The sequence below is a fragment of the Oikopleura dioica genome, chromosome XSR (genome assembly GCF_907165135.1).
Source record: "Oikopleura dioica chromosome XSR, OKI2018_I68_1.0, whole genome shotgun sequence".
Classification (NCBI taxonomy): Eukaryota; Metazoa; Chordata; class Appendicularia; order Copelata; family Oikopleuridae; genus Oikopleura; species Oikopleura dioica.
In genome coordinates, this window is record NC_137294.1 from 8546959 (window position 1) to 8560200 (window position 13242).

General features: G+C 43.3%; 5 protein-coding genes and 1 long non-coding RNA gene across 6 annotated transcripts; 1 reads left to right on the forward strand and 5 right to left on the reverse strand.

Annotated features, from left to right (window-relative positions):
* Positions 1–532: 532 nt before the first annotated feature.
* Positions 533–1776, reverse strand: LOC145708160 (uncharacterized). Its single transcript, XM_081785803.1, has 3 exons — positions 849–1776; positions 707–802; positions 533–663 (listed from the first exon to the last, which is right to left on the reverse strand). Exons 1-3 carry the CDS (start codon positions 1168–1170, stop codon positions 581–583), a joined length of 501 nt encoding a protein of 166 aa, XP_081641929.1. The 5' UTR covers positions 1171–1776; the 3' UTR covers positions 533–580.
* On the reverse strand, positions 1777–2420 carry LOC145709151 (uncharacterized). The gene is made up of 3 exons (XM_081786833.1): positions 2247–2420; positions 2002–2194; positions 1777–1952 (listed from the first exon to the last, which is right to left on the reverse strand). Exons 1-3 carry the CDS (start codon positions 2358–2360, stop codon positions 1777–1779), a joined length of 483 nt encoding a protein of 160 aa, XP_081642959.1. The 5' UTR covers positions 2361–2420.
* Positions 2421–2763: 343 nt separating this feature from the next.
* Positions 2764–5175, reverse strand: LOC145707648 (uncharacterized). The gene is made up of 4 exons (XM_081785206.1): positions 4977–5175; positions 3129–4522; positions 3020–3083; positions 2764–2972 (listed from the first exon to the last, which is right to left on the reverse strand). Exons 1-4 carry the CDS (start codon positions 4987–4989, stop codon positions 2866–2868), a joined length of 1578 nt encoding a protein of 525 aa, XP_081641332.1. The 5' UTR covers positions 4990–5175; the 3' UTR covers positions 2764–2865.
* Positions 5176–5939: 764 nt separating this feature from the next.
* LOC145709153 (glycoprotein endo-alpha-1,2-mannosidase-like protein) lies at positions 5940–8134 on the reverse strand. The gene is made up of 5 exons (XM_081786834.1): positions 7594–8134; positions 7148–7520; positions 6922–7083; positions 6636–6837; positions 5940–6577 (listed from the first exon to the last, which is right to left on the reverse strand). The coding sequence occupies exons 1-5, from the start codon at positions 7934–7936 to the stop codon at positions 6434–6436; spliced, it is 1224 nt and encodes a 407-aa protein (XP_081642960.1). The 5' UTR covers positions 7937–8134; the 3' UTR covers positions 5940–6433.
* A 56-nt stretch (positions 8135–8190) lies between these two features.
* On the forward strand, positions 8191–13210 carry LOC145708318 (CCAAT/enhancer-binding protein zeta-like). The gene is made up of 11 exons (XM_081785979.1): positions 8191–8492; positions 8762–8945; positions 9010–9230; positions 9277–9736; positions 9807–10274; positions 10326–10408; positions 10453–10603; positions 11872–12078; positions 12122–12291; positions 12355–12569; positions 12621–13210. Exons 1-11 carry the CDS (start codon positions 8340–8342, stop codon positions 13153–13155), a joined length of 2847 nt encoding a protein of 948 aa, XP_081642105.1. The 5' UTR covers positions 8191–8339; the 3' UTR covers positions 13156–13210.
* Positions 10604–10936, reverse strand: LOC145708319 (uncharacterized). The gene is made up of 3 exons (XR_014134820.1): positions 10835–10936; positions 10742–10795; positions 10604–10701 (listed from the first exon to the last, which is right to left on the reverse strand). It is a non-coding gene; the product is annotated as an uncharacterized LOC145708319 (long non-coding RNA).
* Positions 13211–13242: the final 32 nt, after the last annotated feature.

The following is a 13242-nucleotide window of genomic DNA, read 5'->3' on the forward strand; positions in this document are numbered from 1 at the left end:
TCTTCTGAGCGAAGAACATCAGATGCTTCAACTCGAATGTAGATGCCGAATTGATTTCCAGCAGATGTCGTCTTGTATAGCGCGTAAGAAGCAATCAACCCTAAGCGCGTATCAAAATATTTAGCTCAAATACTTCTAGCTGCAGTACCAAAAACTAGGGGAGCTAAAACGTCTGCGTAGCTATAAAAAATCGACATATGAATAGTTTGCGATGTTTTTCTTTAACTAGCATCTGAAAAATAATCAGATTTAAATTCATGTTGTATTCTAGAGCTTCACTGTTGTTCGGATAAAATAGTGGGATTCTCAAATCGACGAGTTATTGGCAATAACTTATTGCTTGATAGGTTGGTTCCCTCCGTGAGTTTAATGCACAAACACTCTCTCACGTGTCAATGCTTTAGTTTCTCGATCATCGATCGCTTTTTTCAAAAATATTCTGGTCCCATGGAGCGATATGCGAAGTCTTCGATGCCCTGCTCGCATGATGGGAGATTACATGATAAATAACATTAGTTTAGTTTCATTATTTTTTTACTAACAAGAAGACTGTTACCACAGTAAAAAAGATGCACAGAGCTTATTTCTGAGATTCAGCCTTCGCAGACTTCTCGTTTTCTTCCTGGGATTTGCCAGCGTTGGCCTCCAGAACATCCTCTTTCTCTGAAAATACAGATTTAGATCCTAGTTAGAATGAAAAGTTTACCTTCGGGAGCTTCAGGAGCCTTCATCGTGTTCTCCCCTTCATCAGCGGGGGAAGGAATCACTTGACCCAAGGATTCGGGAAGTTGTGGGTCTTCTTCTACAAAAATAGTACAATTAAATTATTTGACACGTTTTTCCATTACCTTCGCCAAAGAGGGAGGAGCCAGTCTGAGAAAATGAATCCTGGTGAGCTTTCTTCGGGCTAGTTTGAGTTCCCTCGTTGATTCGCTGGTAGGGGTTTCCCGTTCGCGCTCGTTTCTTCGCCATCTTGCCAGATCGAAGTGGGTGACGACGGATTCGGTTGGCCCAACTCCCGCAGAGTGTGAACGTGCAGGAGGGGTCAAGCTGAGTGAAGGAGATGCAAGGGACCACGCCGCCGGTGTGAACTCCTGCAGAGACTGCTCGTGGGCCCAAGTTGGCGCAAGTCTCGGTGTGAGTCCTTGAGTAAACAGTAATTAGGTGCATGTTGAGCCGGAAATCAAGATCAAGCTCAGCCTGGATAATCTTCAAAAATGAAGATATGGAAGACTAAAAATTAGAAGTCTCTGAAAACTTCCATGATAGGGTAAAATTTGATTCTGATTTTGATGCCGCTATCGTTAAAGTCTTTTGATGTAAGATTTTTGAAATAAATCACTTCCAATTATTATCAGCTGCTTAAATCAAAGTAACTTTCTTAATTGCTTCCGGTTGGAAGATTTGAAAAACAGCTGAAGAAAGAACAGAAATCATGATTTTTATAAGGAAAAGCTTCATTTTTCTTTCGTTCAAAATGTGTGATTACCAGAAAATAGCAGATACTTTACCGATTTCGAAGATAACTGATATTTCACTCATCAAACTTTTTTGAAAATGAATTGTTCTTGTTTGAATCTTCGCAAAAAAACTTGAATTTTTGACATAAGAAACACATTCCAACTCCACAATCGTAATCAGCACTAAATTTTACCATAGTAGGTATGTTTTCAGAAAATTCCATATTTTCTGTCTTCCATATCTTCATTTTTGAAGATTATCCAGGCTGAGCTTGATCTTGATTTCCGGCTCAACATGCACCTAATTACTGTTTACTCAAGGACTCACACCGAGACTTGCGCCAACTTGGGCCCACGAGCAGTCTCTGCAGGAGTTCACACCGGCGGCGTGGTCCCTTGCATCTCCTTCACTCAGCTTGACCCCTCCTGCACGTTCACACTCTGCGGGAGTTGGGCCAACCGAATCCGTTTTCCCCCATCGAAGTTGATAGCCTAAACGAGGAGTTTTTATTCAAGAAAATAAAAAATATATTAGGGATACCTTCTTGGGAGGAAGGATTAGTGGAAGCATCGTCCCAAAATCTCCAGCCCTCTACATCAAAACCACCGCAGTCTACACGGGAGTTGCCACCGTTCTCAACGATCGCCCCTTCACCGGCGACAGTTTCCTCGTCTGGTTTTTCTTGGGAAGAAAGCTCCGTCATCTTCTGAGAGAGTTGCTTCACCTCAGCCGTCTAAACAGAAAATAAAAGTAATAAAAATGAAAATTAAAGTGCGAAAATTTACCTCAGGTTGCGAACTTGGAGCAGGTTGGGAATCGCTTTTTGGCTGAGCAACTTCCTTGTTTTCCATCTCAGGGACTACCTCAGACTTCTGAGTCAATTCTGGCTGAGACCCCATCGCTCTGTTTCTTGCTTTTTTGAAGATTTTCGAAAAAACCGATTTGTGAGGTTTTTGAATGATTACGACTGCTTATATAGGCGATTCCCACGTGGAGTTTTCGGGCCACCATCGCAGTCGCTGGTTGGTATTCTTCACGCCTCTGCTTTTTTTCCCTGGACTCTCCATCGTCCAGGGTAGCTTTGAAATCGGCTCGAAAATGGCACCTCGCTCGAGTCGCAAGCAAGATTTCTTCAGCCCGAGGTTTCTTTTAATTTTATCACACTTCTTACCGTCAAGTTGCCGGCGTCAACTCCCAAAAGCAGCTGATTATCAAGCTTTTAATTGCAAAATATCGTACGGTACTTTCTTTTCAATGATTACGCTATTTACGTCGCTGCTTTCGAAAACCGGCACTCAACGAGATGAAATCATTTCGAAACCCTGTTTTCGGAATTGAGCAATTTATTAGATATTTAGAAGAAATTTCAGAAAGTAAAATCAAAAGGAAGTGTTGCGTTGAGGGTCACATTCTTTTCGTGAGGCAAAGTCGCTGGCCATACTTGTCCCGAACAATAGGCTGCTCTTTCTTTTCTGGCTGGCCTTGAAAGCCGTTGACTTGGATTTTACCGGCTAAAATTTATGATAAGTTTTAGTCGAAACCTAAATTTAGGAATTACCGTTGCGTCCGATTTTTGTAGTAACTTTCGTCTGTTTAAGAGGAATCGTTTGTTTTCCAATGATCTAAGAACGGAATAAATAAATGAAAATCGGAAAACTAAATCTTACCAATTGGTTGCCCCTCAGCATCGTTGAAGTTGCGATGGGCTTTGCGAGTTTTCCCCGCTGAGTGGTTGTTTTCGATGCGACTTGCTGTCTTTGAGTAGATGCTCTGGTTGTCCTTCGTTTTTTCGCCACCGGTGCATCAGGTGATTTGCGAGCTCTTTTGCGGGTCATCATTGTGTCTGCCACTTGAATTGCGTGGGGCTGAGCGCTGTTTTCGGACTCAGACGTTGGCGCCTCCCACGGCGAGGACTCGACTAGCTGGAGATCGACAGGGTCGTTGCTCTGGAAATGTGTAAAATGAGATAGCGAAGGGTCGACGGGGCTGCTTTGAGAGGGTCGGAGTTGAAATTGAGATGCATCGATCATCTCAACTGGGCTAGGGGCTTCACTTTCCAGCTGAACATCGTGCTGACTGTAGCTCTGGATAAAGTCTTTAGTGTAAGGATCGAGCTCGTCTTCAATAAAGTCGAGGGAAGAGAAAGGAAGTGACACTTGACTTTGAGTGTCTTCTGACGGGCCAAGTTCTTTGTGATCGGTGGACTCTACGGCAAGAGGCGTTTGCGTTGATGCTGATCCTAACTGGTAGTAAGCTCTCTCCCGCTTGGTTTCGTAGAGGGACTCATCGCTGCAATTGTAGTGAATAGAATCGTAGTTGCCTGAACTTTCAGTAGGACAGGAGAGTTGCAATTGATCTTGATCTGGCAGTGGTTGTTCGTTTTCGTCATGTGTAGGCTGTACCTTCCTTTTTTTGTGGGGATCACGCACGATTTGTACTCGAAGAGAAGGAAGTGACTCGTCACGCGGAGGACCGCTTAGAAGTGGCACGCGCGAACATTGCTTCGAAAATGCTTGCACGAGCAGATCTCCTTCAGTGAGTCTATCCGTCTCGGAGGGCACGGGCGTTGAGACTCGTGAGATCAGGGGCGCGTCACAATTATACGGAATCAACGAGGAGGACACAGTGGGTGTGTTGCTGCTGGGAGGAGAATGGAATGTGGCGTGAGGAAAGGGAGTGTTCGGAGCTGGCTGGAGTTCGACGGTTTTAGGCTTTCGCGCTCGACCAGTTGGAGTAAGGCGGTAACTTTTGGTCTGGGGCTGAGTGGTTTCAATATTTATCTCTTCACTGACAGAGCTGGGCATCTGGGCTTCGTCGACAGTATTCCAAGCTTCATTAGAAGCGTCGTTCGACGACGAATTAGGACTAGCACAGACGCTGCCTGAGTCGGAAGCGGTTGATTTTGTTGGGAATGGTGGAGTTCGATTATGCTCGCGCATGTGTTGGAGAAGAGCTGATCGGTCTCCTGTCCCCCAATTGCAAATCTTGCAAATGTGTGAAGAGCAGACAATTGTCGCAGGTGCTCGAGTCCAATTCGTAGTAGACAATGGAAGACTTGCAACTAAGAAAAAATAGTTTAGCCAAGTGTACCAGAATTATGTTTTCTATTTTTCTTATAAAGAAAAATCTTTATTAATTTACAGTTTTTGCCACATTAAAACAGTGTTTTTCTTTATTTAGCTTAGGGGCGCACCTTCTCAAAATGGAAGGCTTGTTTCAGCTCTTCCCTGTTGGTCAGATGCTCGGGCTAGTAGTGGGAGAGTTAGCCATCACTTTCTCAAGTTTTTTTCCCGACTGTAAATTTATCGCTCTTACTACGCTCCGTTTCAAACTGGTCGACTGGTCTGGTAAAATAGTTTTTATAACATCAACAAAACATGGATAGTCCATTAGTTCTGCTGCCTTAGATTTATTTATCATTTGGGTAGTCGTTAGGTGAAGACCCTGGCTTAGTCAAAATATTCTAGTGGATGAGACGTCTTTAAGTGAGTTTCTTTTCTCTAGAAAACACGTACCTGTTTCGCTCATTTAAGCTTTTCGACGATTTGTGTTGAATATTCTCGATGTAGAGATTTCGGCGTTTTGTCGAAAATTCACGATCAAAGTTAGGGGTTTGAGAAAGGATGGTGGTTTTAAAACCGACCTAGGAAATATGTCGCTGTATTCAGAGATGCTTTGCCTAGTCTCGATGGGCGCCTACGCCACAAAAGCGCAATCGAACCACGGTCGCCCACACAGCTTGTGGCTCGGGCCAGAAGCTAGGGAAATCGTAGCGCGATTCAGCGATCTTTTTCCTAGCGCGCTCGTTCACACGGCTGCCCGTCCAGCGTGAAACCGATCTCACCAAGCTACCACACTGCACGGGCCCGATTGAGCCATTGCTCCCATTAGACCCACATTGAAGAATTTAGCGTCCTCGTTTTCAACAAACGAATCAAACAATATTTACGATTACGATTTAAGGAGATATGAAGTTTATGAAATATACATTTAACGGCTTACGAATGAAAGGTTGAATATCTATGAATTTAAATAATTATTGAGACTAATCAATAAACTCAGTTGCAGCTAATGATTTCCATATGGCAGCAGGAAGGATCCTTCGATACCATAAAAATAATCGGTATTCTTACTTCTTTGCATTCAGAAGAGAAGAATGGTGCAATTTTGAAAGGCCGCATTTTAAGTTTAATAAAACTGAACTCACTCTATGACCGCTTTTCAAATGAGTGTAACGCTTTCAAACGGCAAAAATAACTCGTCCTGCGGGATCAGTGAGACTCTGAACCCGTGGGACGAAATTGAAATCTTTTCCCACTGCCCCGAGCTCATCCACCACACAAATGTGAAGACTGGCTTTTTAATGTACCATCAATTAGGAGACAACTTTATTTTTTCCACAATCAATACGAGTGGAATTTATGCATGCAAAATGAAGATTAGATTTCTTCCGCTAAGTTCATTTACATCATAAATATGCTTCATTCAATAATAGTAAGGTGGGAACAGCTGATTGTTTTGAAAGAGCGGCCGTAGAGGCAGATGTTTATAGCTTGCCTTCTTTTAAACGTTATCTGCCCGAGATCAACCTTTTGATAAGGCACTAAAATCCTACATCCCGTAAACAGGCGGAAACGTAATAAAACAGGTTGCCTCTTTTTGAAAAAATGTGCGAAGAACCTGTGCAAAAGAGGGGCAAAAATATTCTCCTTGTTGATGCCGATTCAAAGAAATTGTTGCGCATAAGTCGATGAATTGCGCTCACAGTCAGACCCTGCTATTGTAATGTAGCGTTTTATTCTGAGAAAACTGCATTTTCAAATTTCCAACTTAAATTTATTTTCAGGTGATCTCGATAGCTACATGTTTGAAGTTTGAAGACAGAGACAAGCAGCATGAAGAAATTAACTAGCTACAGAATATAGAAGTATTTGGACGTTATACCGTATTACTTATACGTGATAACTTTTCACTATTGTTGTTTTGAAAATATCAAAGAATATCGCGCAGTGATTTGAAGGTACTGAAAAGGGTCTGAATAGCTCGGATACGTTGATGATCCGAAGGCACGCTCGCCTGGAATTCTTTTTTCGACTGCTGGCTCGATTTGAGTTCCCTAATGATAATTAATTACTCTCATGTTTAGTCGTCAAACAGATGAGTTAAAAACTAACCTCGTGCCATTCATTGAACGAGGTAATTGAAATTATTTTTGGTCTGAGTTCGAGTGCAGAATCCCAGTATTTTGTATAGTATTCGCCCTCTGCTCTTGATTTTGAGTTTTGTTTATTCCATGGTCGAATTGAAGTATCGTCGTAGCCCGGGCCAACTGAGGGGATGAAATCGACGTTATTCCTGGTTAAAACAGAAACAATTCTTCAACGGGGCAAATTACACGGAATAGAAATTTTGCTGATTTTGGAGTAGATAAGCTAAGTTGTAAAAATAGTATTCGGGAGCCCATTCCTTCTCCAGTTTTTCGGAGTACAGCCGAAAGAAAAGTCCAGTGCAGCGAAATAAGAGTACGCAGCGGAAAACTGAGAGGCAATGATGTGTTCGATGTGACCGAACTCGACAAGCAGGCCGATCGTGTAAGCTGTCTTACTGAGCGACGGGATGACTCTTGAATAAAGTCGATGAATACAAATAAAACCAATAATCTTTGAGGATTAGTAAAACACCTCACCTTGCCCATTCCGCAGAATTCACTTGATAAGAGTCGTAAAGATAAAATACTAGCTTCCCGTCGACTTTAGCAGCGCTGGGATGTTTGCTGTATTCTTTCACGGTAGAGCGGATATCATCAGCAACAGAAAAGGCTGTTCGCCCGTTGTACGGTTCCATGTGAAAAGCGATTTTTATTCCGAATGGCTGGGCTCTCTCGAGAAGAAGACGCACAACGTGTTCAAAAGGAATCCCGTTGTCATCAGTGCGCCCTTTCGCAAAGTAACTGACCACAAGAGTACCAATCCCGGCTTCCGCGGCCCACTTAAGATGCTGATCGATAATTTTAGGGTCAGCAGAAGAGTACGGTCCCAGAAAAGGATAGTAAGTTGAGCCTGTTCAGTTTATCGACTGGTTATTTTATGAAGTTGGAAATTTTATGAAATAAAAGTTGAATCTCTAAACTGCCTATATCATCAGGAGGTTGATGAACTTTGCCGATAGGATACTGTGCGTTGACTCTAGCAATCCAATGAGGCAAAACTGGATGATTCCAATGCGACCACTGCCCGTCTACATCTGCAGAAGCATACCAAGGATAATAAAATGCATGGACAGCCTCGTTCAGATCATACTTGACGGGGACTGGGGTCTCTACCTCCTCTTCCAGCGGTGGAGGCTCGTCGCTAATTATTGAGATACGATTGCGGCGAGACTTTGAAGCGCCTCGGACACTTTGAAATTGGTAAAGCAAGGTCGTGACTCCGAGGGCGACGCATAAAATAAATGTTCGGAAAGAAATTCGAATCATCGGACTTAGAACGGGTGCGTAAAAGAAAGTTAGGTCGACGAACGCTCGATGTCTCTTTTTTTGTTGATCGTGCTCTGTGATTTCAATGCACCCTTTGCCATACTCGAAGTGGAAAGTTTGTTTTTGCCTGTCCCGAGTGAGCAGTTCAAGGTGATAGTAGTAGAGTTTGGTGGAGGTGCTCGGCTGGGCGTGGGTTGCGCTGGCCTATTGACCAAGCAACGCACGGGCATCGAAACTCGCCCAATTGCGCAAAAAGCGTGGGCGTGACTGAGCGCTCCGAGACTTAGCGAGCAGCTCACGACTAAGGGAAAACGTTCTGGACTTAGTCTCTGAGGCGAAAATTCGAGAGTGACCTTGAGTGACCCCTCGAGCACAGAAGCGAGCACGGCAGCAAGCACAGGCGATGGTGCAGGCGAGCAGCGACGCTGAAGCTCACCAGCTGCTCAAGAGAGAAATCCTTAGCCTCGGCGGCGACCTCGACGATTTCGAGCTACTCAAACAAGTTGAGGACGGCGAGGAAGAAGAGTGGCGCCCCAAAAAGGCCACCCAGGGACAGGTACGTTCAACAAACTTATTTTTCTCTGCAAGAGGGCTGCCAAGTTCAGTCAAGCAGTGATCGCTAGAATGGAGACAAGATCGGCGCGCTATTAGTGAAGGGCGCCAAAGTACTTGTTACGTCAGTGCAACGCCGTAGATCTTCGAGTACAACTTAAAATTTTCGCATTTTGGAAAACCTATCCGCCGTCAGTTATTTTTTATGACTGAAAGACTGCGCCGGAGAGGCTCTTTTAAGCTGACGGATTTGAATAATATGGCAGATTTTAGGACACCTTTGACGACTCCGAATTCAAGAAGTTCTTCGCTAAGTTGGACTTTGCTGCTGCGAAAAAGTCGATCGAACGATCAAAGGAGTCAGAAGACGGAGAAGATCAAACTTTCGAGGAAGAAGATGAGGAGGAGGAAGAGCAGGAACCAGTTTCATATTTGGATGTTTCCGAAAAACTTATCGGTATGTTTCTTTTTACAGTTATTTTCAAAGGGGAAAAAACGAACTCGCTAAAGGTTTTGTTCAGCTTCAGTATCTAAAGCGAAAATAATTCCGAAGAAGTTTTCCCTGATCCGCTTTGAAGAGGAGCAAACTTGGTACGAAGCTCGCGACGATTTCGTTTCCGAGCAAAGAATTCCAGAAGGAAGCGAAGAAAAGTCCCTTGATAAGAATGGAAAGTTTATACGTGTTTTGCGCGAACGAGCGGAAAAGTTACTCAAGAATGAGGGGGAAGTCGGCGCTGCGAAGGTAAGTCCGATCTTAGAACGATGATTTGAAAAAAAGAATTATTTAGGAGCGCAAATTCTTTCAAATGGCGGCGGAATCTGGTACTCAAAAAGATAAAGTAGCGGCGATGGTATTGAAAGTACAGAACGCGCCGGTCTCGAACTACGCGATCCTGGAGCAACTCGTCAAAATTGTCAGAAAGAGAGTGCGCCGTGAATTTGTCTTGGCCAGCAGTCACGTAAAAGACCTCTTTCTTTCGAGCATTTTGCCTTGCACACGACCTCTTCGCGAGTTTTACGAAAATACGGAACTGCTTCTCTTCGCCGCCGAAAATGTGGACACACAAGATGGAAGTAAAGCCCTCCTTTTCGCAATTTACGAAGACTACGCGAAGAAACAGTTTGGCTTCTTCCTCGACGGACTGGACGAGGTCCTCTCAGATCCGATTGAAGAAATGAAGATAGTCTCTCTTCAAATTATCAAAACATTGCTTGAGGAACAGCCTGAAGCGGAAGGTCGACTTCTGTCTTGTATAGGAAGCGTTTTTATCTAGTTTTTGACGACACGGTCTTCTATTAGACTAGTGGTATCTCAAACGCTCGATAGTAAACAAAATCGGTGATCCAAAGAAAAAGGTCGTAGACCGCGCCTCGAAGTTTATTACCGATTTGCTTTTCAAGCACCCAAACATGCAAGAAGTCGTTGGATACGAGATTGAGAACTTCCTCTGGCGCTCGAACCAGTCCGATGCAAGTGTTTTGGCTGGAATCAATTTGCTAAATCAGTTCGTCTTCTCGAGTGATCGCCACGAGGTTCCATCCAGACTGATTCGCGTCTATTTCCAATTCTTTCAATCCGAAATTGCCAAGAATCAGAAGAAAAACAAGAAAACAGAGCTCAGTCAGAAGATTCTGTTCTCGCTGCTGACGGGTGTTAATCGAGCATTTCCTTATGTAACTACCGGCGACGATGCCGATCTAGACGTTCATATCAACAACACTTTTTCTTTGGTACACCAAGGGACTTTTACTGTTGCCCTGCAAGCGTTGAGCTTTCTATTCCAAGGTTAGTGATGAGTTCTTACTCAATAGAATGAATTTTATCAGTTATTTTAAGCTTTCAATTCGAGAGAAGAACTGGGTGATCGCTTCTACAACTCGCTGTATCGTCTTCTCTTACGCCCAGAATTAGGCACTGAGGTAATATATTGTCAACTATCAAAACATTCACAATTTTCATTCAGCAAAAGCGACACACAGTTCTATTGAATTTGTTGTATCGTACGCTCTCAGAAGATAAAAATGTAACGCGCGGAAAGAGTTTTCTCAAGCGTGTTCTATCTATTTGCCATGCATCGAAGACTCCCTTTCAGGCTGGCTCCTTGGTTTTTGTTGGTAAGATATTTCAATTTTTATATATTCTGGGCAACGAGTCAAAGCAGTGTAATTTTTACTAGTTGAATTTCTTCTTCATGTCGCTCCCAGCGTATCGCCTAAGCGCAAAGTTTATATAAAGCCCGGATTGAGGCTCACCTCGATTTCAAATTTTGTGCCCTAAATGGTTTCTGCCGGTTAATGTCGGGTAATCTGAACAGTTGAGTCCTATCTTTTATGCTGTCTCTTTACCTAGTTACAGCTGGTATGTTTGAATGTTTTTCTTTTGCTAAAAACCAGGGCATATCCATACCGGCTTGCCTAAATGAAGAATTTCTGGTTTGTATGGCTGGCTTTTTTGGATTTAAAACTCCGTAGACTAGCGAAAAATCTCGAGAGGAAAGATTTATATCCTTGTCAAAATGATGATGCGTTTGTCGTGCTCATTATCTTCTTTGGAGACTATAGGATTCCTTGATACTAGTTTTCTACGGCTTGGTATTGTTGTCTTAAATGTTTTCTTAAAATATGGTCACAACGATTAGCTTACCATCGGCTTGTCCTGATAAAAGTCTCTGTAGTTAGAAGTAGTTTTGGGTTCGCTCATATTTGGCAGGTGCGTGAGCGACGAGTTCACTGAATAAATTGACCAAGTTTGCTTGCGAACTATGTCATATTTTTTCACCTTGGCAAACGGGTTCTCTTTTCAGTGGGAAAATGTGTGAAGTGCCTGTTTTTGCGGACTGGGGTTTGTTGCGGCGACCGATCTCGCCGCGTACCGATTCTCGTCTACTTTGCTAAGGTTCAACTCCTTTGACTTTTCTAATTCTATCAGTTAAACTGTTGCCTGTATGGTTTCTGGGTGAACTCTGCGGAATAACTTGTCTGCGCAGCCTGTTGATTCTCTACTGATTTTGGTCGCTTCGCCGGCTCCTGCCGAGAGTTTTCCACTTGAAATAAGGAAACCGCGTATTTTTAGTGCTCTTACCTGGTGGAAAAATTAAATACCTGTCTACCATCACCATGTTCAAGTTTTTGGTTTCGCATCGGCCTTATACAGCAGTAGGAAATGCGGCAGCCACTCTTTCGACTCAATGAAACAAAGAACCCCCATTGACGATGCCCTTGTTCTGCGTTTTGCGAATCAGCATCATGCCCATTTCGGCTAATGCTTCCATCAATTTACGGGGAATTGAAGAGTTTCCTAAACCTATATCAGACTTCTATTCACTCATTTTTGAAAGAAAATATCCCATAGAATGCTTGTTCTCTTGCTTATATATATTTAGGTCATCTACTGAATGAAAAGCCTGTGTGGAAGTCTCTTGCATGCGCCCAAGAAGCTCCGCAAACAGCGATAGGTGGCCTAGATCAGTTAAAGAAAAGCAAATTCGAAGATGAGGATTCGGACGAAGAAGAACACTTCGTCGACGCCGACAAGCAGGAAACCAAAGAAACAAGAAATAAAACCGTGTCCGAAACAGAGAAAAGCAAGGGTATGATAAAAAAATATTTTCATCGTTTAAATCAGATTCGTAGGGTGGCATCATCGCGAAAAAGTAAGCAGAAGCGATTTCGACGCTTGGGCCCGAAATCCTAGTTACAGCAATGTAGACGGCGAGAAGGCATGGGAACTGGTCTCAATGGCAAACCACTTCCACCCGTCCGTCTCGATGTTTGCGAAAAATGTCATTTCTGGTGGGGACGAGGTGAGTGACCTTCAGATTAATCATTTAATTTATAAAAGTCAAGACTTTACTGATTTGTTTCAGAAATATCCTGGCGACCCGCTGAACGATTTTACTATAATGCGTTTCTTGGATCGATTTGTGTATAAAAATCCGAAAGCGGAAAGAAAATCGCCCAGAAGCATCAATCAACGCCGGGTCAATAAGTATCTCGACACGCATCAGTTACCAGTTACTTCTTTGGAGTTCCTTCAAGCCAAAGAGCACGAGCTTGGACCACATGATCGTTTTATGCAAAAGTAAGTTGTCTTCCGATAATATTCGATCGGAATTTCACCAATAACTTGCAGGTTCTTCCAAATGCGAGCTTCTGGCGTGACTTCGAAAGCAAAAGAAGATCAGGATATTGACGATGTGGACGACGACGAGTTTGACAGAATCCTTGACGGCGATCTTCGTGGCTGGGAGAACCGTGTTGGCAAGATTGACTCCACTCTAGCTACTCCTAAGCAGCGGAAAGCAATGAAAAAACGCGGGGATCTGGAGGAGCTCGAAGATTTGGACGACGATGATATTGATTTTGGCGATTTATACTCGGATGATGAAAATGAAGAAGAGGAAGAGATCAGTCCCGAGCTCATAGAAGACTACGACGGAATTCTGAGCGATGAAGATGAAGAAGAGAGTCCAACGAAGCGGGTGAAGCTTGCGAAATTAGAACAAGATGCAGAGCAAGTTGGGGACCTGCTGGACGACGCTGGCATACTTTCTAAACAAGAAAAGTGGGAGCAAGGAAGGAATAAGAAGAGGGGCGTAAAGAATAATATAAAATCGAAGGGCCCGCGAAAACGAACGGGAAAAATGAAGTCAACAAAAAAAAGATAGCAAGTTATTACTATTGATGACAAACACTGTCCATGCTGTTCATAAACTGTTGACTTCAGAAAACTATTGTTTTATGAGACTTTTTCA

Bases quoted from the DNA above. Each gene is read 5' to 3' on its own strand.
- LOC145708160 (XM_081785803.1), bottom strand. From the start codon at position 1,170: ATGCACCTAATTACTGTTTACTCAAGGACTCACACCGAGACTTGCGCC. The intron at 803-848 runs GTAATGGAAAAA...CTATTTTTGTAG, and splicing joins CTCCTCCCTCTTTGGCGAAG to AAGAAGACCCACAACTTCCC. The intron at 664-706 runs GTAAACTTTTCA...CTGTATTTTCAG, and splicing joins GGCTCCTGAAGCTCCCGAAG to AGAAAGAGGATGTTCTGGAG.
- LOC145709151 (XM_081786833.1), bottom strand. From the start codon at position 2,360: ATGGGGTCTCAGCCAGAATTGACTCAGAAGTCTGAGGTAGTCCCTGAG. The intron at 2,195-2,246 runs GTAAATTTTCGC...TTTTCTGTTTAG, and splicing joins CTCCAAGTTCGCAACCTGAG to ACGGCTGAGGTGAAGCAACT. The intron at 1,953-2,001 runs GTATCCCTAATA...CTCCTCGTTTAG, and splicing joins TAATCCTTCCTCCCAAGAAG to GCTATCAACTTCGATGGGGG.
- LOC145707648 (XM_081785206.1), bottom strand. The intron at 3,084-3,128 runs GTAAGATTTAGT...TTCCGTTCTTAG, and splicing joins TGCTGAGGGGCAACCAATTG to ATCATTGGAAAACAAACGAT. The intron at 2,973-3,019 runs GTAATTCCTAAA...CATAAATTTTAG, and splicing joins TACAAAAATCGGACGCAACG to CCGGTAAAATCCAAGTCAAC.
- LOC145709153 (XM_081786834.1), bottom strand. From the start codon at position 7,936: ATGATTCGAATTTCTTTCCGAACATTTATTTTATGCGTCGCCCTCGGA. The intron at 7,084-7,147 runs GTGAGGTGTTTT...ACTTTATTCAAG, and splicing joins AATTCTGCGGAATGGGCAAG to AGTCATCCCGTCGCTCAGTA. The intron at 6,838-6,921 runs GCTCCCGAATAC...GCCCCGTTGAAG, and splicing joins AAAAACTGGAGAAGGAATGG to AATTGTTTCTGTTTTAACCA.
- LOC145708318 (XM_081785979.1), top strand. From the start codon at position 8,340: ATGGTGCAGGCGAGCAGCGACGCTGAAGCTCACCAGCTGCTCAAGAGA. The intron at 10,409-10,452 runs GTAATATATTGT...ATTTTCATTCAG, and splicing joins GCCCAGAATTAGGCACTGAG to CAAAAGCGACACACAGTTCT. The intron at 10,604-11,871 runs GTAAGATATTTC...ATATATATTTAG, and splicing joins TGGCTCCTTGGTTTTTGTTG to GTCATCTACTGAATGAAAAG.